The 22,396-nt window shown below is 34.5% G+C and overlaps 2 protein-coding genes across 5 annotated transcripts in view; one reads left to right on the top strand and one right to left on the bottom strand.

The window, feature by feature from the left end:
- FAM227B (family with sequence similarity 227 member B) overlaps positions 1–22,396 on the top strand; it is a 194,747-nt gene that overhangs the window by 65,614 nt on the left and 106,737 nt on the right. The gene's annotated exons all lie outside the window — the stretch shown is intronic.
- FGF7 (fibroblast growth factor 7) overlaps positions 1–22,396 on the bottom strand; it is a 50,716-nt gene that overhangs the window by 1,510 nt on the left and 26,810 nt on the right. For all 4 annotated transcript variants that reach the window (XM_047738850.1, XM_047738851.1, XM_047738852.1 and 1 more), the window contains exon 3: positions 497–600. In XM_047738850.1, the coding sequence (XP_047594806.1) occupies positions 497–600 (104 nt within the window). The remainder of the gene's footprint in view (positions 1–496; positions 601–22,396) is intronic.

Below are 22,396 nucleotides of genomic sequence, written 5' to 3'. Positions count from 1 at the left end.
TATCCTGGGAGGTCAGTTAATCCAACTCATTTCACAAATGAAGACATCCAAGCCTGGAGAGATTAAGCAATTTGTCCAATGTCCTGCAAAAACTGTTTTTCTCAATGCTTGAATAGAAAGTGTTTTAATGAAATCATTAAATTATATAATTGGAAAGAAATTAGTTTCACCTTTTCTTTTCAGAAAGGCAAGATGTTTTGTTTGGGGCACCTGGGTAGCTCAGTTGGTTAAAAGTAAAACTCTTGGTTTAGGCTTAGGTCATGATCTCAGGGTCATGGGATCAGGCCCATACTGGGCTCTGTGCTCGGTGTGGAGCCTGTGCTTAGTATTCTCTCTCTCCCACTCCCTCTGCCTCTCCCTTGCCTCCTCTCTCTCTCTTTCTCTTTCTCTTTCTGTCCCTCTCTAAAAAAAAAAAAGAAAGAAAGAAAAGAAAAGGCAAAATATTTTGACAAAAATAAGTTCAAAAAATTAAGTCTAAACTATCAATTATCAATACCTTTGCATAGAGTTTTCCTTCCTTATTCATTGCAAGATAATATTCACTTTCCACCCCTTTGATTGCCACAATTCCAACCGCCACTGTCCTGATTTCCATGATATCTGCAAGAGATCACAGAAAGATAAGTCAGTTATTCACTCAGCTTTACAGATTATCCAAGAATGACCATTTGTTCTTATCCTTTTTTCAGTTAGAAGTTATTAAAATTATGAATCTGATTATTAACTCAGACTGAAGCCACCTACCCATAACACACAAATACCAGAGTAGTCCTTATTAAATATGGAAGTGCAAACTATTGATTTTTTTAATAGAAAAAGATACCTGGATTCAAAGAAATAGTAAATATTTATTTTTTTTAAAGAAATTGAAGATTTTATTTATTTATTTGACAGAGAGATCACAAGTAGGCAGAGAGGCAGGCAGAGAGAGAGGAAGGGAAGCAGGCTCCCTGCTGTGCAGACAGCCCGATGCGGGGCTCGATCCCAGGACCCTGGGATCATGACCTGAGCCGAAGGCAGCGGCCCAACCCACTGAGCCACCCAGGCGCCCCAGAAATAGTAAATATTTAAATTTAGCTTTTCCTTCCCTAGAATTACATTTCTAATTTACTATAATAATCATCATGATAACAGCTAATGTTTATTGATCTTATACCACATTCTCAGAATTATTCCAAGGATTCTATATATTAACTCACCTTCTTATCACCAAGGCTATGAAATGAGTACTCTAGTTATTCCAGTTTTATAGATCAAGAGGTCCACACATAGAGAAGTTTAATTTGCCCAAATTCTCTCAACTGGTAAATGGCAGAAGTGAAATTTGAACCCAGACAATCTGGCTCTTAATCATTATATAATACTATGAAAGTATATAATAAACTAACATCTTTACTTTTCTCTTAAACTTTATGTTAAAAATCATTGCTAACAGAAAATCTCTTGAATTTACTGAAATTGAATAAAATTCATTTAAAGCAATTTTAAATGATGGTAATAGAACCTACTGCCTTGAAGACATGAAAAGACATTTCTGCAAAGAAGACATCCAGATGGCCAACAGACACATGAAAAAGTGCTCCATATCACTCGGCATCAGGGAAATACAAATCAAAACTACAATAAGATATCACCTCACACCAGTCAGAATGGCTAAAATTAACAAGTCAGGAAATGACAGATGCTGGCGAGGATGCAGAGAAAGGGAAACCCTCCTACACTGTTGGTGGGAGTGCAAGCTGGTGCAACCACTCTGGAGAACAGCATGGAGGTTCCTCAAAATGTTGAAAATATTTTTCAACAGCAATTGCACTACTGGGTATTTACCCTAAAGATACAAATGTAGTGATCCAAAGGGGCACGTGCACCCAAATGTTTATAGCAGCAATGTCTACAATAGCCAAACTATGGAAAGAACCTAGATGTCCATCAACAGATGAATGGATAAAGAAGATGTGGTATATATACACAATAGAATACTATGCAGCCATCAAAAGAAATGAAATCTTGCCATTTGCGACGATGTGGATGGAACTAGAGGTATCATGCTTAGCGAAATAAGTCAATCGGAGAAAGACAACTCTCATATGATCTCCCTGATATGAGGGAGAGGAGATGCAACATGGGGGGTTAAGGGGGTCGGAGAAGAGTAAATGAAACAAGATGGGATTGGGAGGGAGACAAACCATAAGTGACTCTTAATCTCACAAAACAAACTGAGGGTTGATGGGGGAGGGGGGTTGGGAGGGGGGGTGGGGTTATGGACATTGGGGAGGGTATGTGCTATGGTGAGTGCTGTGAAGTGTGTAAGCCTGGCGATTCACAGACCTGTACCCCTGGGGATAAAAATATATGTTTATAAAAAATAAAAAAATAAATTAAAAAATAGAACCTACTGCCTTAAAAAAGATTAAATATTTTAAACTGATATTGAGTTTTCTGATATATGAAAAGACAATTTAAAACCAAATTATGGGGGTACCTATGTGGCTCAGTCAGTTAGGCATTCAACTCTTGGTTTCAGCTCAGGTCATGATTTCATGGGTCACGTGATAGAACCCCAGGGTGGGGCTCCACACTTAGCATGGAATCTGCTTGAGATTCTCTCTCTCCACCCCTCCCCCACTGCTCTGCATGTGCTGTGTCTCTCTCTCAAATAAACAAAATCTTTAAAAAAATAAATAAAATAAAACCAAATTATGAATCCTGCTCATATGATATTGTATAACTTTATACCTTTCTAATTTTTAATATTTGTTGAAATTGTTTTTATAAAATGTGGTTACCATAAGAATACTAACCTGTTATTTATAACCTATTATTTATTATGTATCTTTTCCTTAAGTGCTATATTTTAGTGACTCACATAAATACAGTCAAATCTCAAGAAATTTTTAAAAACATATAAAATTATTTAAAACATTTAAATGTAGGAATTAAAAGTTTAGTGAACCTTTTAAAATAACTGCTATTAATTATACTTTCAACATGAAGGTGCAGCCATGAGACATTCTCTTTTCTATGCCTAATATAATGCAAAAAAAATTCCAAGTGAAAATTACCTGCATAAAATCAAATATCCAAAAGCTGTTTTCCAAAATATTTACTGAATTAAAGGAAAATCTGATTTTTTTATTCCATGGTTTTGCTTCATCCTCTTATTTATTCTTTTTGCTTTAGTTTTCCTATCTGGAGAATAAAATTGAAACCCACTTCATCAGGATTAATATAGCCTGCTAATTTTTGTCATCTGTTTCACATATATGGGGCATATAGAGGCCCTTTTCCCAGTATACTATGCTTAGCACTAGCCAGAGGTCCTCCAGTTGAGAGTTCTAGAGCTGCTAATAAAAACTGAGGTCTATGAAGGAAATGCAAAAAAATGAATATTAATCTTTTTAAGTATTTATGAAGTATTGTCAGAATGTATAGAACCCTAGTGTAATTTGAGAACACAAATTAAGGAAAATGGCTCTAATTTCTGAACTTCAGAAATTAATATCAAGTATAAATAGCAAACATATCTTAATTAAAAGGAAAGAAAACCTTTGATTCTGTTTGTATTTGAATAATGTGGAGCATTAAAGTTAATTTTAATCCTGAAAATATTTTATATTCAATTCTAATAAATTATGAATGATTTATGATTATTTTATTTCATTCTAAATTTTCAGACCAACAAATCATTTGGTTTTAAATAAAGCACAATTTCTACTCCCTTTCTTTTTTTTTTTTAAATAAGGATTTTTATTTATTTATTTGACAGAGAGAGATCACAAGTAGGCAGAGAGGCAGGCAGAGAGAGAGGAAGGGAAGCAGGCTCCCTGCTGAGCAGAGAGCCCGATGCGGGGCTCGATCCCAGGACCCTGGGACCATGACCTGAGCTGAAGGCAGAGGCTTAATCCACTGAGCCACCCAGGCGCCCCTCTATTCCCTTTCTTATAATCAGGATAGGACTCAAGATTTAAACAATGACTTATGGATCGAATTATTAGGTGTCATTAAAAATTCAATAAACTATTTTATTAAATACCCCCAATTTTACTAAAAGGTAGATGAAAAGTAGTCAAAGACCTCATAACAACTACTGGCATCAATGAATAAAATAATCTTAATTCTCAAGATTTCGGTCACAACTAAGCTATGCCTTTATAAGTAGTTGATAATAACAATAATATGATTGAGAAGCTATTGGATAAAATATATTACCATTACCTCTCAATATTTTATGACCCTAGGAAGTTATAATAATGAGATTCAAAATGAAAAACAATGAGAAGGAAAGAGAACCGAGAAACTATCTGTCCACGTGAAACCAAAGAATTCTCACTTGCGCAGTACATTCATAGAGTTCAGTGGTTCCACTTTTATCAACAGGGGAAGGTAATAAGTGTAAATAATAATTATGCTTCAATATGTGTCTTAATATCATTCTCGCTAGTAAAATTTAAGCCCTGCATACAATCATAATCAGACCAGAGCATTCTGACTTGCTACATCTTTTGAAGATCTCAGTATTGTGATCAGGGTGTGGTAATGATGAAATTCCAGGATGTAATTTTAGACAGTAGATTAAAGAGGGAAGCAGTGGCAGAGGAGCACATGTGAGGATGCTTCAGGTGACACCTACGGATATTCTCCTTTTACGCTGGGTGTTCCCAGTGTTCAGAGTGTTCAATGTAAATATTAAATATTTAAAAAGTAAAATACATTATTACCATATTTTTAGAAGTCTGATACATTCTGAAATGCTGTGATGCTATGCAAAATTATTTTTTATTGTTAACAAACAGTTTTGTCAATCCTACACATCTAGCAGAGCTAGAATTTCATTTTAGATTTAGATCACACAGTGGTTTGCATATGCCAAATTTAGGAACAAGGTATAGAAAGCTGCTCTCACTTTTAACTCAGTATCTTCATAAAAGTCAACCACATTATTAGTCCCACCCCAGTAAAAATAGCATCTTCTTAACTTTTATTCTGTACTCATTCTCAAAATTAGCCAGCTTTAAAGTGATACTTGACTTTTCCAGCCCCTATCCTGATGCCTTAGCCTCAACATCATTGGGCCTACAAGTTGAGGAAATAGACATAGCAAAAGGAATGTGTAAATGGGATAGAAATAATTTTAAACATTGCTGTCAAGTATATTAAGTATCTGTGTTCTATCATATTTGCTAAAGGAAGCTTTGTTTGATATTAAGGTGGTTCATTAAGGTGGAGCAGTATTATGCTCCATTTCCTAAAATATTAACAAAATAGAGAGGCAGGGATAAGGGGATCAGCCAGAAAGTTAAAAGAAATGCTTCCCGGAACTCAGTAGCTTGCCGGGAAAAATTCCTGGATATAAGGACACCAAGGGAACTATTTGGAGTGATGTGGGCATATTTGTTTTGTTTGTCCTACTGTCTGAATAGTCACCAATCATGTGTAATATAAATATAAATTGTTTTTCTTGGCTAGATGTGAAAGTGAAAAAGCTTGAAATACTCTTTTCTATGATACAGCTTATTAGAGAAGATAAGCATTTTTAGAGGGGATTTAAAAAAAGAAAACACTAATCAGAAGAGAAGCCAGTAAGAAAAAAAAAAAAAAAATCTCAAGGGTCTAGGGAATCCAAGCTATCATTAAGAATATAGCAAAAGGAATAAAGTTGGTTAAGTTGTGTTTGAAAAAAAAAAAAGAATATAGCAAAAGGAATAAATTGGCTGAAAGAGAAAGAAAACATAACTGCAGAGTGTGGAGCATAGTTAAGTGGCAATAAACTATTTTCTTTAGAAGTGAATAGTTATGCTATTCTAACCAACAATACCGAGTCTGGCTGTTCAGAAGCATTGGCAACAGTATCTCATTTTTTATGTTATAAGGAGAAAAGCTAGTGAAAATTAGGTTGTTCCCTGACTGGAAAGCAGTCCAGAACAGGTTTGAGACAGCTTCCTAGAGAGCTGGATATTCCTGATGTGTATATCAAGACACAAAGAGGGGTTGGGGCAGATTCATCAAGCTGAATGAATGCTGGCCTGTGCGGGAATGAATGGCCACACCAGAAGAGATGGTAGATCTCTAGCAACACAGCAGTTTTGAGTAGGAAAATGAAAGACATGAGAGCACAGGTGTTGTTTTCATTTCTTCTTCTTTAATCTCATGAGTTTATGTCTTATATTTGTCTTATATAAGGCAATAGATACACTGTAGACCAAAAAATCATGTACAGTAAGTTTGGTAGCTAACTTAATACCTGCAAGCTATATATTTTCATATTTTATTTTCTGAGCAACTCCCTGGTTTTTGGTATGGAGGGTAGGATTTCATAAGCTTACATAGTTCATTCTTCTACAGATCCTTGTGAATCTATAAAAACCTCACTTCCCACTCTGTACTTGAACAAAAGTCATTATTGTGTTTTCTGGAGTAAGAGAGGGCACAGCACATAGGACAAAGCAGATTAGAAAGTCAGTGTTGGTAGGATACCAATTCTGCCAAATTACTAAATACATTACCAAGCAATCTACCTTTAAATCTGTTAATTTCATTGTGAAAGATATTTTTAAGGTACATCAAACAATTAAAAATATTACTCATTCAGGAACCTTGCTATTTTCAAGTCATCTTCATCCCAGGTAGAGGTAGAACCTTTAAAGAGTAAGCATCTTTTCATATGTTTATTTGCCATTTGCATATCTACTTTGGTAAGATATCTATCTGTTCATATATTTTGCCCACTTTTTAATTGGGTTGTTAAAAAATGAAAGATTTTTAAAATATTCTTAATCCCAATATGTGGAGAGATAAGATTAACAATGTTCTTCACTTGGGGCACCTGGGCAGCTCAGTCAATTGAACAGCTGACTCCTGATTTCAGATCAGGTCATGATCTAAGGGTCCTGGGATGGAGCCTGGGTCATGCTCCGTGCTCAGTGGAGAGTCTACTTGAGGATTCGCTCCCTCTCCGTCTGCCCCTCTCCCCATTCACATGTTCTTGCTCTCTCTCTCTCTCTCTCCCTCTCTCAAATAAATAAATCTTTGAAACAAACAAACAAACAAACAAAAACCCTCAAATGTTCTTCACTTACTTAGTATCAGAATGGTGGGACAAATATGAATCTACTGTTGTAACTGGACCTGAATGGGAGGATGTCCACATATAATCAACAATACTCTATCATTCAACAATTACATTTTGTGGATAGTTGGTCCATAAAAGAAAGCTAGCAAACATTACAGGTTTTATTTCCTAATTATGACTGAGCTTGAGAGATACCCTAAACCTGTATATCATATTCTCCTTTTCATGTAATAGAAAATATAATATTGATTGAAGGCAAGAATAGCAGGAGTAAAAGGGACTTGAAGGAAAGGAAAACACTGACTTCATACAATTTTACAGTAGTAAGATCTTTGAAAACTACTCCATATGTCCTTTAATAGATAAATTTACTCAGTTTTAAAGGTATTGCAAATACATTGAATCAGTGAATTTCTTCATCATTCTTTATTGTGTTAGTACAAATTTAACCTCATTGGATTCTGCTGCAAGGTAAATTATTTCCCCTGGATCTTCCTTTAATGAACATGAAGAGTTATTTATCAGTTACAGTGCTCCAAGAGGACAGGGCTTATCTCTAAATTGAGCCTAGCAAGGAATTGGCTCACAGTGAAGATTTGTTGAATGTTTCATCATGAATGTATCAGCATCACATCTTTCATATGCTCGTAAGCAACTGTTAAAATTTCCCTAGCCTCTTCAGGCCTGTATTTGCCATTTAATTTTAAGAGTATCTCTGGAAAAAGTAGCAGTTTTGTGTATAGACAGATAGACCAGTACTCAGTGAAATAAATGACATATTTACCCTTACCTGAGAAAGGATTCTTTAAAGAAAGTATGTTTGAAACCAGAATAATAAACGTTTCACTTTGACCATTGTTGATAAATTGCTTATAAAGACAATGAATGCTCAGTACTATTTTGAATTTGTTTTGGTCATAAATTTCTTATTAAGATAGTTTATGGACACTTTGTTTTCTTGTAAACAGCTTCTATCATGAACTAAGTTTTATCAAAATGTCAAAATTATGTAAGATATATTACTTAATAAGATCTTGTGGCTGCCTGTATCTTATTGTAAGTTGCCCACCTAGAATGTAAATAGGTGACCTTTAGCAGTATATGCATATTATTCAAAATTGACTTCTTCAAACGTTATAGGGAAAGAGACAAACACCAAATTATCTTAGGTTGAAATAAGTTTGTTCCATCACTTAAACAGAGTGATTGCTTAACATGGAAGACAAATCTCTTTTTTTCAGGCTAGTGTTGGATTAGAATCATTAAGTGGATATTCCATGCACATGCTGACTTTGCTGCCTGGAGGCAAGGATTCAATGTTTGAAATGGGAAAGAAATGAGTTCACTTGCCTCACATTTCTTTATTATCTTTCACTCAGAGTAGATGACACAAAGGACTTTGTGGAGATAGAGACCTCCAGCAGGTCCAAGTTCTCTTACTTTTCCCATGAACCCTAGAACCTACTATTGTAGGATAACACAATTAATATATTTGGTTGATAATGCTAATCTTATCTTTGGATCACCTACCCTAAAAAAGCATGCTCTGTAACTGTTAAATAACAGATCTAAAACAGAACCTTGGAATACACTAAAAGAAATTAGAAGACTAATGAAATCAAAGCCAGCAAGAAAGAAACACAACTAGATAAATTATTACAGAAACCCAGGAAGCATAATTCCCATCAAACCAGCATGAAACTCAAAACAGTTACACATGATTGCACAATTGCTGGTATCAAATATAACTGAAATGTCCTGCATAAGAGAATTGATTCCACACCATCATTATCTTGGGGGAGGGAGGGGATAAATCAATTATAGTTCTTATCAATCCTCTATTCTGTAATGATGTAAAAAAACACTTAAGTGATTTGTCAGGTTAAGTAAAGAGTCATGTCGTTCATTTAGAGATTTACTCTGAATTAAGCATTTAGAAATCTTTAGAAAGTACATTAGTGTGTGGTACAGTGATGGCAATGTTTTCTTTTGAAAGAATTTAAGTTGCAACAGTTTATTTCAGCAGGGTTAGAACCATGCCAGAATTAGAAACAAACTATTCAGTTGTGCAACAAATAGGATGATTCCAGTGGCATATTACTAAAATATGTAATGGGAACAATGTTGAACTGTATTGAACAGAATTATATTTCTATGCCAATCTCCTGACCTTTTCCTTATCATTTATGACCTCTTTGGAACAAAAGGGGGCCAGTTTTCTCCCTGAATGAGACAAAAGAAATAATCTTTTTTTGCCCTGGAATCCCTGTAAGTTCTAAATTACTATTCAGGAAGAATTTTTTATCTGATCATGTAGAACAATTACATCTGCTAAATACAACACTTTTACTACACTCTAAAAATGGCTCCAAAATTATCACAAGAGGTGCAGATGATATAATCCCAGAATATGTGAGAAAAATATCTTTTACTACCCCCTAGAAAATCTCTCCCATTTTCTAGCTTTTCCCAAAATCTAAAGTATCTTCAGTAGGAAAGCAGAATTTTCATTACATAGGATTACAGATAGGGTTCAAAATACAAATATACCTAGAATATAGTCTTTATTCTTTCCCTCTTTAACTTATATTTAAATGTTTTGCCACCCAGACAATAAAATAATTTTGAACACTTTGGTTTCAGATCTTGCTGGTAATCAGCATTGAAAAATTAAAGCAAGATTTAAAGCCATTTTGGCCATTGGTTTTCTTAAGAGTTTTTAGGTACATATTCTTTGCTACCAGTCTAAACAGTGCATTCTAATGCAGAGTAGTTATATTTCTCACAGAAATTAAAGTGAAAGAAAAAAAGGAAGAAATAAAACATCTGAGTTTACAGAGGAACATATTTAAAATGTTGAAAAGAAGATCCAGACATTCCAAACTCTTACTAGAAACTCCCAGTTGCCCTTTCTATATTCTCTATATTTTATATATTACCAAATATGTATCTACCACTTCTTTTCTGTTCCCATTGCCATCACGTTAGGCCAGGTCTTATTATTTGTACCTCATCTACTATTTCAGTTTCTTGCCTAGACTCTTGCCTCCAGGGAACACATTATAAAAGTTACTGTTCTGCTCCAAAACTTTCAATGGTACACACTATTAAAAAGAAAACCAAATTAAAACCTCTTGTACTTGGAATTCAGAACCCTACAAAATCTGGTCCAGTCTACTTTTGCAATTTTCTCCCATTGTTCCTCTACAATTTGCATGAGTCGCTGGTCCTCAAAGCCATTGACTTACTCATCTTCCTCTCCCAAACAAATAGCCAGGCACTTTTCCTGCTTCTGCCCACCAGTACCCATAATTACATAGAATCTCTATTTCAGTGTTTCCCAAATATTTCTTTGCACTGGCTAAATGAATTCATGTGATGAATTATTTTAAAAATTTCAAGTGCTCATTCCTACTTGTCAGAAAGCTGAATCCAGTAGGTCTGAGGTGAGGCTTGGGAGTATCTTAAAAGCTTCCATTTACTTGAGTGGCACTTTTCTCTCAAAGCCAAACTGAAATTCAAGTTTCTACATAATGTTTTATGGAGTTTTCTGGTCTGTCATCATCTCTTTAAGGACAACACACTGCTAACTAGGAATTAATACTCGTCTCTATTCTTCCATTGTTACTGAAAGGTTTAGCCCTTTTTTTGCATCTAAATTATAAGCCATTTGAGGAGACTACCTTGTACTTCTGCAAATCCTAGTACTTGGTATAGGGTTTTGTACCTGGAAGGCTTTCATTAAATGCTGAAGTAGAGAGAATGACACATAAATCCATAGCTGTGTCATATTATAAATTGGTAAATGAAAGTTAGTAATCATTCTAGAATTAAGGAATTAATGAGTTTCCTAATCATACTAAACATCAGAAGAACTAAGATTAAGAGATTACCAGAAGTATTTGTTAAATTTCCTTCTAATTTTCATTACATTTTGGAGTTTATCTAATTAGGTAAGAAAGAGCTTGGGGTGCCTGGTTGGCTCTGTCGGTGGAGCATGCAACTCTTGATCTTAGTGTTGTGAGTTTGAGCCTGATGTTGGGTGTAGAGATTATTTCAAAAAATAAAGTCTTTAAAAAAAAAAAGGCACAAAATTCCATGGTTAATTCAAACAACAGTTCATCTCAGATTGCATTTCATGATGCCAACTCAAAACAATTAAGACAAACTCCAAACATCTCTACTTCTCTAACCAGTTGTAGGTTTTTCTTTTTAGTTTTGGCTAAACCTTGCTTCAACCTATTTATATTTTTAGCATGCAACACTTTTATGCCTAACAACTTCCTCATGTTTTCTGTTTGTTGTGTTATATAGCACTTCTATTTATCTGCCTTGCTTCTGACACATTAAGACTTTGAGAAGTGCATGCTAGTCCTAATATTTCATGAGATGACTAACAAGTCTCTGTTCTTCTTATCCATATTATTATGATTTCATAAACATTGAATATGGTTAATCTTAAATAAACATTTGTTATTCTAGATCATTTCCCCAGTTTTTTTAGTCTATGTCATATATGTCTTATATCATTCATTCATTCTAATTCCAAGATGTTTCTATTATACTGGGTAGTCTTTATTAATGCTAAGCAAAGAGGACAACATCTGCATTCCAGATGTAGATATATCATGTTGTTTACACAGAACTATTGTAATATGTTCTGTTTTGTGTCTTACTTTCTTCCTGATGGTGCCCAATGCTTTATTTGTCTTTTGGCTACAATTACACATTAAGATAATATCTTCAGGGAAACATGCAGAGTGCTTTTTTGGTGCCTTTTTTGTGAAGAAGTTATTATTCAGAGCCCTTTATCTTATAAATACAGTTTAAATTTTATTATAAAATATATTGCACTCAAACTCATCTGCCAATTTTCCACTTACCTATATATGTATGTTCTGTCTACCAGTATTCATCATCATTAGCTTATTTCACTAATTTAAAGATGTTAGCATAATCTGCAAACTTGGACTTTTCACTGTATATTCTCGTTGTTAGGAAATGTTGACTAAGTTGACTCATTTTATTGATCTCTGAGGAATATCTCTGTTACATATTTTCATTCAAATATTCATTCAAATTAATTCCTTATTTTGAATTTGTCCCTTTTTCTTCAACCATTGATTCTCAGAATAAGCGGGGCTGGGGGTGGGGGCAAGCATTGTTGGGCAAAGAACATCTTTCAGGGAAAAAGATTTCAGAATCACTATAACTTTTTAAAACTATACATGGAGCTTCTGATAATTCCTACCTATCCTTGGAATGTCATGGCCTGCCCAACCCATTCCTCACTGGACTTATCACTGTAATTAGTCAATGATACTAATAGGAGTGTTCTCTCTACAGCAGGTACTTGGGGTGGAAAAATTTAACTTGGTTTTCAAAGCCAGGTTTTAATAAGCATCTCATTCCCCCAGTGAAAAGGATCAGCTTTATCCTGGGATCATAATATAATGACTTTTTTAAAAAGTTTCTTATTTCTCAAGCCACATCAAATAATTTTGAAGATGAAAAATGATGTCTACCTGCTTATTTCCTAAAAAAGCATTAGTGAAGAGGTTTAATTTTCCTCTCACAGAAACTGTTGCTTTTCTGCAACATCTATTCTATCAACACTGTGGTAGTGATAGAGGGAAAATTAGGCAGAAGGAACTGTATGAGAAAGGCACAGAAGTATCGGACACTTGTGACATTTGGGGGTTAGTTGACTATGGTTGGGACATATACAAGAGGGACTGCCAAGAGAGAAAATTTGAAATAGAGGCAGGGGCTGGATCCCAAAGAACCTTATGTGGCTAGTTGAGATTGCATATTTATCCTGTAGAGGATGGGAAGCCACTGAAAGTTTTAGAAAAGTGCTTCTACCAGCAGTGTAGGAGATGGTTTGGCAAGAGGCAAGAGCAAAGAAGATATGATAACTGTCCAGGAAAGGGCTGATGAACATCTGCTCCAAGACCTGTGGGTAATGAGATGAGTGTACTCATTTCCTCAAATAGGTTTATAAGTTATATTTGCATAAATGCTTAATACAGATCATCAGTCCTATTTTGAGTGATTTAAAACACAACCTCTTCAAAGCTATCAGATACTTAGAGGATCTGATAATGCCATATCTACCATAGTGCAGTTCCAGTATGCCAAAATTGAATGTATAACTGCCTAAGTTAGGACCTAGGAAAGAAAATAATATTATTTATTTTGAATGTAAAATCAAGCTTATCATTTACTAATAATCTTCTAGATAGTCAGCCCCTTTGTGCATTTCAGTCTTTACTAGTCCTTAAGTTTCTTTCATATTCTGATATTTTATTTGTTCATCTTTTAAAATTCTGTTTTAACTTAATTGAAAGCAAAATAAATTAAACAGGAGAAGGAAATAAAGAAAGAAACCATAGAATCTGTGAGCAAATTAAAAGTCCTGGTAAAAAGTCTGCTGCCAATCTAATATTTTTACCATTGTACGTTACAGACTTCTTTTCCCGGGCTGCTTTCAGGATCTTCTCTTTGTCACTAAGACTTGTCAATTTTACTATTAGGTGACGGGGTGTGGACCTATTCTTATTGATCTTGAGGGGGGTTCTCTGAACCTCCTGGATTTTGATGCTTGTTCCCTTTGCCATATTGGGGAAATTCTCTCCAATATACCTTCTGCTCCCCTCTCCGTTTCCTCTTCTTCTGGAATCCCAATTATTCTAATGTTGTTTCGTCTTATGGTGTCACTTATCTCTCGAATTTTCCCCTCGTGGTCCAGTAGCTGTTTGTCCCTCTTTGCTCAGCTTCTTTATTCTCTGTCATTTGGTCTTCTATATCGCTAATTCTTTCTTCTGCCTCATTTATCCTAGCCGTCAGAGCCTCCATTTTTGTTTGCACCTCATTAATAGCTTTTTTTATTTCAACTTGGTTAGATTTTAGTTCTTTTATTTCTCCAGAAAGGGCTTTTATATCTCCCGAGAGGGTTTCTCTAATATCTTCCATGCCTTTTTCGAGCCTGGCTAGAACCTTGAGAATCGTGACCTGCTCTTCCCTTCCTTCCCTATACTTTCCTTTTCTGTGCCACAGACAGTAGATCGTGCACAAGGAATCAAGAGATAACAAAGTTAAAATAGAATGTTGAGAGAGTTGTAAGCTATATTTGCCCATGCTAGAAACGAGGACTGTGGGACTAGATTAAAAATATTTCTGGATAAAGGCTGTATCTCTAGCCAGCCTAAGGAAAGAAAGGATTACAGACAATCCAATATTAAGAAACCTCATCTGAGAGCATCTAAATTTTTATTTTATTTTATTTTTAACTTTTTAAAATTTTTGTTTTAAGAGAACATCTAAATTTAGTAGACGTATTTATTAGGGGTTTATTATTCATCCTGCAAAATACATTTTTTGGAATGGATTTTCAATAAGATATTTTAAATAATGGGATCTTTTTTGTGGATTTATATGTGATTAAGGTACAAGAAAAGCAATAATTGGTTTTCTAAAGTTGTATCTAGTACATAAATCAGGGTGTCCTAATAACTATATATAGATGGTAAGCTCTCAACTGTTTGATTTGAAATTAAATCAGTACAATAATTAGCATAAGGAAGTTCAACTTGAATTTTCCATGATGTCTCTTATATTTTAATCAAGTAACACATTTTTTTTCTCAAAAAGAAATCAGCACTGTCCTTATTTTTTTAATGCCTTGAGAGTATGCATACTGTACCTACACCATCTGGATACACAGTACACAAACTATTCTAGCCAGTGTATCTGCAAGGATCAACCTCATATGAACAAGCTAAAACAGAGTGTAGGCAAGACATCTAACTTTTAAGTGTGAAGTGCCGGGGCATGGAATATCCAGTTTCTCAGACCAGCTAAAGTCTACACTGAAAAACAGATATGATGTCAAATAAGCCACTGCTCTTTTTATAACTTTAATAATGACTAAGGAGTATGTCTTATTTTTTTTTCAAATCTAAGTAAAATGAATCAGTTTAAGTTTTTATTGTACACATGCCCTATGTCTAACATTATGCGTGGATCTGTTGTGAAGTATGTAAAGAACACAGAAAATAAGTTGCTAGATGTCTGTCTTTGAGAAATGAATTGTTCTGGGGCCAATAGAGAGATCTACAATTGGCCCACATGTCCAGAAAAGCTCTAAATGGCAAAGTAGTAAGGAAGAGAAAAGATCAGTGTCACTAGTCCAGTTAAGGAGGACCTCTGAAGACCAGATGGCCTTGAATGGCAATATTTGAGTCTTGGAGAAGCAAGACTAGAAGGAAATAGACTTTTTAAAAAAAATGCAGAAGTAGGGGGAAGAGCAGTGTGTCCAGGGGAAGGCTGGCCTCACTGGATTAAACAGCATCCCTCCTTTGTGGTCTACAGGGATGCCAGCTATCAACCCTGGCTTTTGACATAGTAGAATTTAGTTTAAGCAGTAGTCCTTTAAAAAAGAAAGAAAAACCAAGAACAAAATCAAACAAATTATGAAAAATAACAATAAGAACAACAACAACAAACCAGTCTCTTTGATATTTGCTTCACATACAAAGACCACACAGCTTTGGCCTATAATATATCTCTTCTCAGGGTAGAAAAAGCATAATGCCAAGACAGAGAAGCCCTACAGTGCAAGAGGGATTTTTACAGTGCTTTTACAAGTGCAAGAGGGATTTCAGAGTTGTTTAATCATTAATATACATGACTTCTATCAAGAGTTCTTTTTTTTTAAATATAATGAATACAATATGTGTGGGTTAAAATACTTATTTTATGACTTGGCTGTCGCTAGAACATTTTTGGAATTCACTAATACTCCCACCTCGAATATTTGGTAATGATTGCTTGGACTGTGAAGAAATGTCAAAATATAAGTAGTGAAAACAAAGGAATCCTGGTATTATAGATTTAGAATTTGAGCTAATTTGAGTACATGCATTCCAGACTTCAAAGTACAGTCAGAGACTATATTTAAACACCATACATCTGAAATAAGTAAAATGTATTTCATTCCACTAAAAAAACTTCACCTCCCATAAGCATGACTGTATGTGTGTCTCAGCATATTGTTATCTATGTGTGGATCAGTGATTATGCATTATATAGTTAAGTGTACAGTTTATTTGTTTCTAGGGCATTGAGTTTTTCAGACATTTTTTTTTCCTTTCTGGAACCTTCAGAAATAACTTGAGTAGGTACCAGGGAAAAGATACCACTTTTGTTCCTCTCCTCAGAGCCTAGGGCCTGCTTCTTCCATGATACATGATGTTCTAGTCTGACTTTCTATGCACAGGTTGCCACAGCACTAACAAAATGTGCAGTCTGTTCTTGATAGAGACAAAGCAGGAAGGGGTGAGGTGTTGTGCCAAGGGAGGAGGGTGATAGCTGTGGAAATTTCATCTACGTGCAGTGAGTGTGCTGGTAAATATTTAACAACTGACTCTCCAGAAGAAAAGATTTGTAGTATTTGCCAATTTCCATGGTGTAAATACTCCCACATGTCCAATTTCATACCCTATCAAGCTACCAACATGGTTTAAGAGATAAATATGTGGAGCTGGAAAAAGATGCATACTGTTGACTCTTAGGAGCCAAGATGAACTGGCTCCAGCACAACACTGCCTATAAGCCTCAAGAACTGTGAGCCATAGCCTGGCCTTGGCCCCTGAAAACGTGTAAGATCATTTTTAAAGCATAAAATAATAATGTACAATGCTATACAAATATTAGTTATAATTATGCCCCAAACTCTGTGAATTTACTTAAGATCAAAATCTGCAAAACAATAGAAGACATGTTAAAGAAAACAAGAGGACTTTAAGATATATTAATTAAGATAAAGATATAGGAAACTATAGCCCCTTAATCAGGAAAGGAAAGCATTTACCATGATGCTGAAATGCAGGTTCATTTTTAAAATCACTTTCACTCTTTGTCTCAAAAAAAGAAAAGAAAATAGCGCTCTAAGAATGTTCAAGATGTGGGTGAGGAGGTTCAGAAAATGCACTGAATAGATTTACTCATTACAGGCATTATAATTCTGAGAGAACTTTTGATTTGGGTGCAGGCTAACGTGGTTGAGAGCACTGACATAGAGACGTGTGCAATGTGCCAGTCTTTCCTCTAGGACAGCTTACACCTGCAAGCCACCTGCAGTATTGTAGAAGAAACAGATGCACACACACACACACACACACACACACACACACAGTGTCTCTCCTGGACAAAAACTGAGAGCACTTTGAAACTTCCCAAGAAACTCATAAGATACTTTATAATGTTTATATTCATATCACAAAGAAGGAGAGGATATTGTCAAGTATTAATTAAGAGTAGCCTTTTAAAAATAAAACAGAAAATAAGGATAATCACAGGAATTGTCTTATTGATCTGGATAGCAGTGAATATATATTGCAATCAGTGATAATTTTTCTCAAATAGCCCCATAAAAATTAGTTAACATATGAAGTAATAATTTAAACTAATTAATAATTATAAATAATTAAAACAATTGATTACTTACAATACAAGATGTTGGGTAGCCTAGTAAGAAAACTGACAAAATACTTGTGCAGGAAAAAAACCTTGGAATTTATATGCAAGGATTATTTTTTTCTACACATTGAATTTATAGAATAGATTTCTAAAAGACAAGATTTTAGGAACCTCAAAAGTATCCACAACTGTAACTAATCCCATTGCTATTATGAAACATTATTTTAAAGTTGATTTTGAGTTTTGTTGTCTGATATGTATTACATTTTCATAGTATGAAAGTCAGAAAATGTGGGAACATAAAGTTCATTCTGATTTCTATAAAGACAAGAGCCTGGCAATGGTAAAAAGCCGTTTCTAGTCATTGCATTCTTAAAGAGTTTCTTCTAGTGAATATTATCTTAAAATGCATGAAGTGTGTTGAATCTTAAATTGAGAAAGAAGGAACAAGAAAATCTTGGATGAGAAATAATCCAAATAAAATTGAAACCTCTAAATGATAATTAATTAGAAACACAAGTTAACTAGGCTGGAAGAGCATGTTTATGAGTTTAAATGACCTTTAAAGATGACTCAAAGCCAAATAATAGCTTATTTGTGGATTATGACTATTTAAATGTACTATTTTTTTGGTTTTTTGGGTTCTTTCTTCCCCTCAGGGAACCATTTGTTTATGTTAGTAAGTATAAATACCTTGACATATCCATCCTGTCAAGCTAAAGCCCTATCTAGGCAGCTTTCACTAAGTTTTTAGAGAATTTTTACATATTTTATCTCATTTGATTTCCCCAACAACACTTTTACAATGAAGTGAATATTGGGATCTAAAAAAATCACTTCAGAAAGTATTACTTGCCCTAAGAAAAATAATATCAGTAATAGGTTTAATACATTTGATGCTATCATTAGCACACATTAATTGGATTATTTTAATTGTTAGGGGTTTTTTGTTTTTGTTTTCTTACTATTATAAACCCCTTCCAAAAATATATCATTTAATTGAGGACTACAGAAACTCCTAGATTTGTTTAATATAATATGTTTATGAACCCTCTTGGTTTTAAATAATATAATAAATAAAGCCTCAATATTCACCTTCTATTTTCTAAATATTGAATCAATAATTCATTGGAAATCTGTTGTTGGTGCCTTGGGACCACCTCACATACTCTGAAAATCCCACTTAATTGATAAACCCATTTTCCAGGTCTCTACTCTGTGGTTTCTCTCCTCTTGAGAAATGGAAATGGAAAAATTTCTGTTGTTTAAGGAATTTGACAATGCATTCATTCTTTAAGAATCTACTGCTATAGCTTTTTAAGAATTGACATAAGCAGTTATATTTTATCAAGTTTCAAGTTTAGTCCTCTTGACTTTCCTGTTTTAGCTAATGGCATCACAGTTTCCCCTGTCATTCAGCTTTTAAATTTAAATGCTTTTTTAAAAATTCTTCTTTCTCATCTCCCACATCTAATTTCCGCTCTCCATGAATTCCATCTGTGGGACATTTTGCCCATTTTTCTCCATTTCTGTTAGAAACACCATTGTTACCACTTTTGGAATTTTATAGTATTGATTAACTCTCTTCTCGTACCCTACTCTCTCTTATTCCAATCCATCCAATAAAGGGCTTTCCTAAAGAAACAACATGTTCCGTAGGGTTTTTTTTTTTTAATAATTACCCACTGTTCATGAAACAAAATGCAAAATCCTTCCTTTGCATTATAGAATATTCATATTTCAGCACCATGTTGTAGTAGTAAAACACAATAATGGCTTTGAATCTAGACTCCTCTACTCCCCAAACCTGTACTCTTAAGCAAGTTAATTAACTATTCCAATTCTGAGTTTCCTTCTCTGTGCTATGGATGCAATTCTATTGATTTTTTAAGAAATTAAAGTAGATTAGATGATATATGTAATACACTTAACACAGCACCATAAGTATTGTGGGAATGGTTACCTACCCTTCTTTAGTCTTTTTTAAAATCATATGTTCTTTTATTGATTGATTTTTTTAATATTTAAACTTTATTTTTTCAGTGTTCAAAAATTCATTGTTTATGCATCACACCAAGTGCTCCATGCGATATGTGCCCTCCTTAATACCCACCACCAGGCTCACCTAATCCCCCCACCCCCATCCCCTCCAAACCCCTCAATTTGTTTCTCAGAGTCCACAGTCTCTCGTGGTTCATCTCGCCCTCTGATTTCCCCCAACTCCCTTCTCCTCTTTCTCCCAATGTCCTCCATGTTATTCCTTATGCTCCACAAGTAAGTGAGACCATATGATAATTGACTCTCTCTGCTTGACTTATTTCACTCAGCATAATCTCCTCCAGTCCTGTCCATGTTGATACAAAAGTTGGGTATTCATCCTTTCTGAGGGAGGCTTAATACTCCATATCTTCTTTATCCATTCATCTGTTGAAGGGCATCTTGGCTCTTTCCACAGTTTGGCGACTGTGGCCATTGCTGCTATGAACACTGGGGTACAGCTGGCCCTTCTTTTCACTACATCTGTATCTTTGGGGTAAATACCCAGTAGTGCAATTGAAGGGTTATAGGGTAGCTCTATTTTTAATTTCTAAGGAATCTCCACACTGTTTTCCAAAGTGGCTGCAAATGAACTTTTGGGACTTCATCAAGATCAAAAGCTTCTGCACAGGAAACAGTCAACAAAACAAAGAGGCAACCCATGGAATGCGAGAAGATATTCGCAAATGACACTACAGACAAAAGGCTGATATCCAAGATCCATAAAGAACTCCTCAAACTCAACACTCAAAAAACAGATAATCACGTCAGAAAATGGGCAGAAGACATGAACAGACACTTCTTCAAAGAGGACATACAAATGGCTAACAGACACATGAAAAAATATCCATCATCATTAGCCATCAGGGAGATTCGAATCAAAACCACATTGAGATACCACCTTACACCAGTTAGAATGGCCAAAATCAACAAGACAGTAAACAACTGTTGGAGAAAATGTGGAGAAAGGGGAACCCTCTTACACTATTGGTGGGAATACCCTTCTTCAGTCTTATCACTCATTAACAAAGTTAGGCTGTCACTGATTCTCAAAACTCTAAAACTTTTGTTCAATCAGACTGCAAAGTGACTTTCAACCTTATGTTCTTCTGTCAACATCCTGTTCGTCTTTCAACGCTAAGCTCAAGTGCCTGATCCTCCCCATTTTATCCTTTTCAGAAATTCCCAAAATATATCTTACCCTTTTAGAAAAGAACAATTTGTCCTGCCTTATTTTATAGTTGCTTGTATAGTTAGGCCATCTTTCCTTTTAGAACCTTAACTTTTTGAGGAGGAAAAAGCCAAAAAACATAATCTTTGAGTGTTTGATAGATAGATAGAAGATAGATAGACAGACAGATATCTGAATGCTTGCCTACGTTAGAAATGCTACATTTATTGAATGAATGGAAATAAAATTTTAAGAAATTTTACTTCAAATATGTTACTTTCATAGCATGGCATTTCACATTAACCTTTCTTAACCCTGTCAAGTAATTTTAATTGGCAGATACAACTTGGCATGCAAGACACTTTGCAGCTATTTTCTTTTTCCATTATTTCTTTCAAGTTCTAAATATAACTCTACTTCTTGCTCTACTACAAAAGGTGCTATTATGATCATCAAACACATTATGGGGATTTGAATAATGATTCAGATCTCAGGGTGAAATAGGATAAAAAATGAAACCAAAAATAAAATGTATTCAGTTGTAAAATGTAGTGGATTTGGAATAATAACTAAAAATCTCCATAAAATGTTCTTAACAAAAATGGAATGCTGTAATAGAGTCTAGATTAAATTTAAAATTTTACAATATCTCATGGCGCATATCTCTCTCGTTCTGCCCCTCCCCACTGCTTGTTCTCTTTCTCTCTCAAATAAATTTTAAAAATATTTAAAAAGTTAAAAAAAAAAAATTTTAGAATGTCTCTTAAAAGTAGTTATAAAAGGCAAAAACACATGAAAGCACATAACAGCATGTTGAGCTCTTCCAGAGTTTTCCTGATATTCCCCTACACAATATAATTTCCATTCTGAAGCAGTCTCCAACACATTTTAAGCTGTATAGTGAAAATTGGAAGAAGCATATATCTGGGCACCAGGAAAAAAAAAAAGAATAAAGCCATGGTTCAATAATCAATAATACCCAACGGTGAAAGGAGGGCATACTTGAGACAAACTGAAAATTTTCTCCTACTGATTGTACCAACAGTAGAACAGTTTTCTTAAGAGTTTATTTTCATATTTCTCCTACTTTGAGCAAGAAAGTAACATGCACATCTATTTAAAACACCAAAAGCATTTATTTGTTTTAAATGCTACCATTTAAGAATAAATGTATTTGAAAGTAGGAAATGTTTGATAAGAAATTAAATTGTTAAAAATTTTGTAAAGGACTTTTTTTTATTATGTTTGTCACCAACTTTTCCATATATTCTTATTTATCACTGATGATGGATCTAATCACAAATTCAGTTTAAAACATTTTTTTAAATTTCTTTTATTTTTATTTTCAGCATAACAGTATTCCTTGTTTTTGCACCACACCCCGTGCTCCATGCAATCCGTGCCCTCTCTAATACACACCACCTGGTTCCCAGTTTAAAAAATATTTGTCTTTTATTTCTCAGTGTGCTGCATTTAAGCACCTGTATAGTGCAACACTTTACTACTCTAATATGCCCTTACTATACTTGCATTACTTAAGAAAACACACAAGTTGTTTTGAAAAATACTGGCTTTTGATGCACTTTTTTAAAAAGTACATGGTGTTTATAAAAATTTTTTTTTTATTTATTTGACAG

The sequence above is a fragment of the Lutra lutra genome, chromosome 7, assembly GCF_902655055.1.
Source record: "Lutra lutra chromosome 7, mLutLut1.2, whole genome shotgun sequence".
NCBI lineage: Eukaryota > Metazoa > Chordata > Mammalia > Carnivora > Mustelidae > Lutra > Lutra lutra.
The sequence above is the reverse complement of the archived record's forward strand: the minus strand, read 5'-3'. Positions and strand labels throughout refer to the sequence as shown.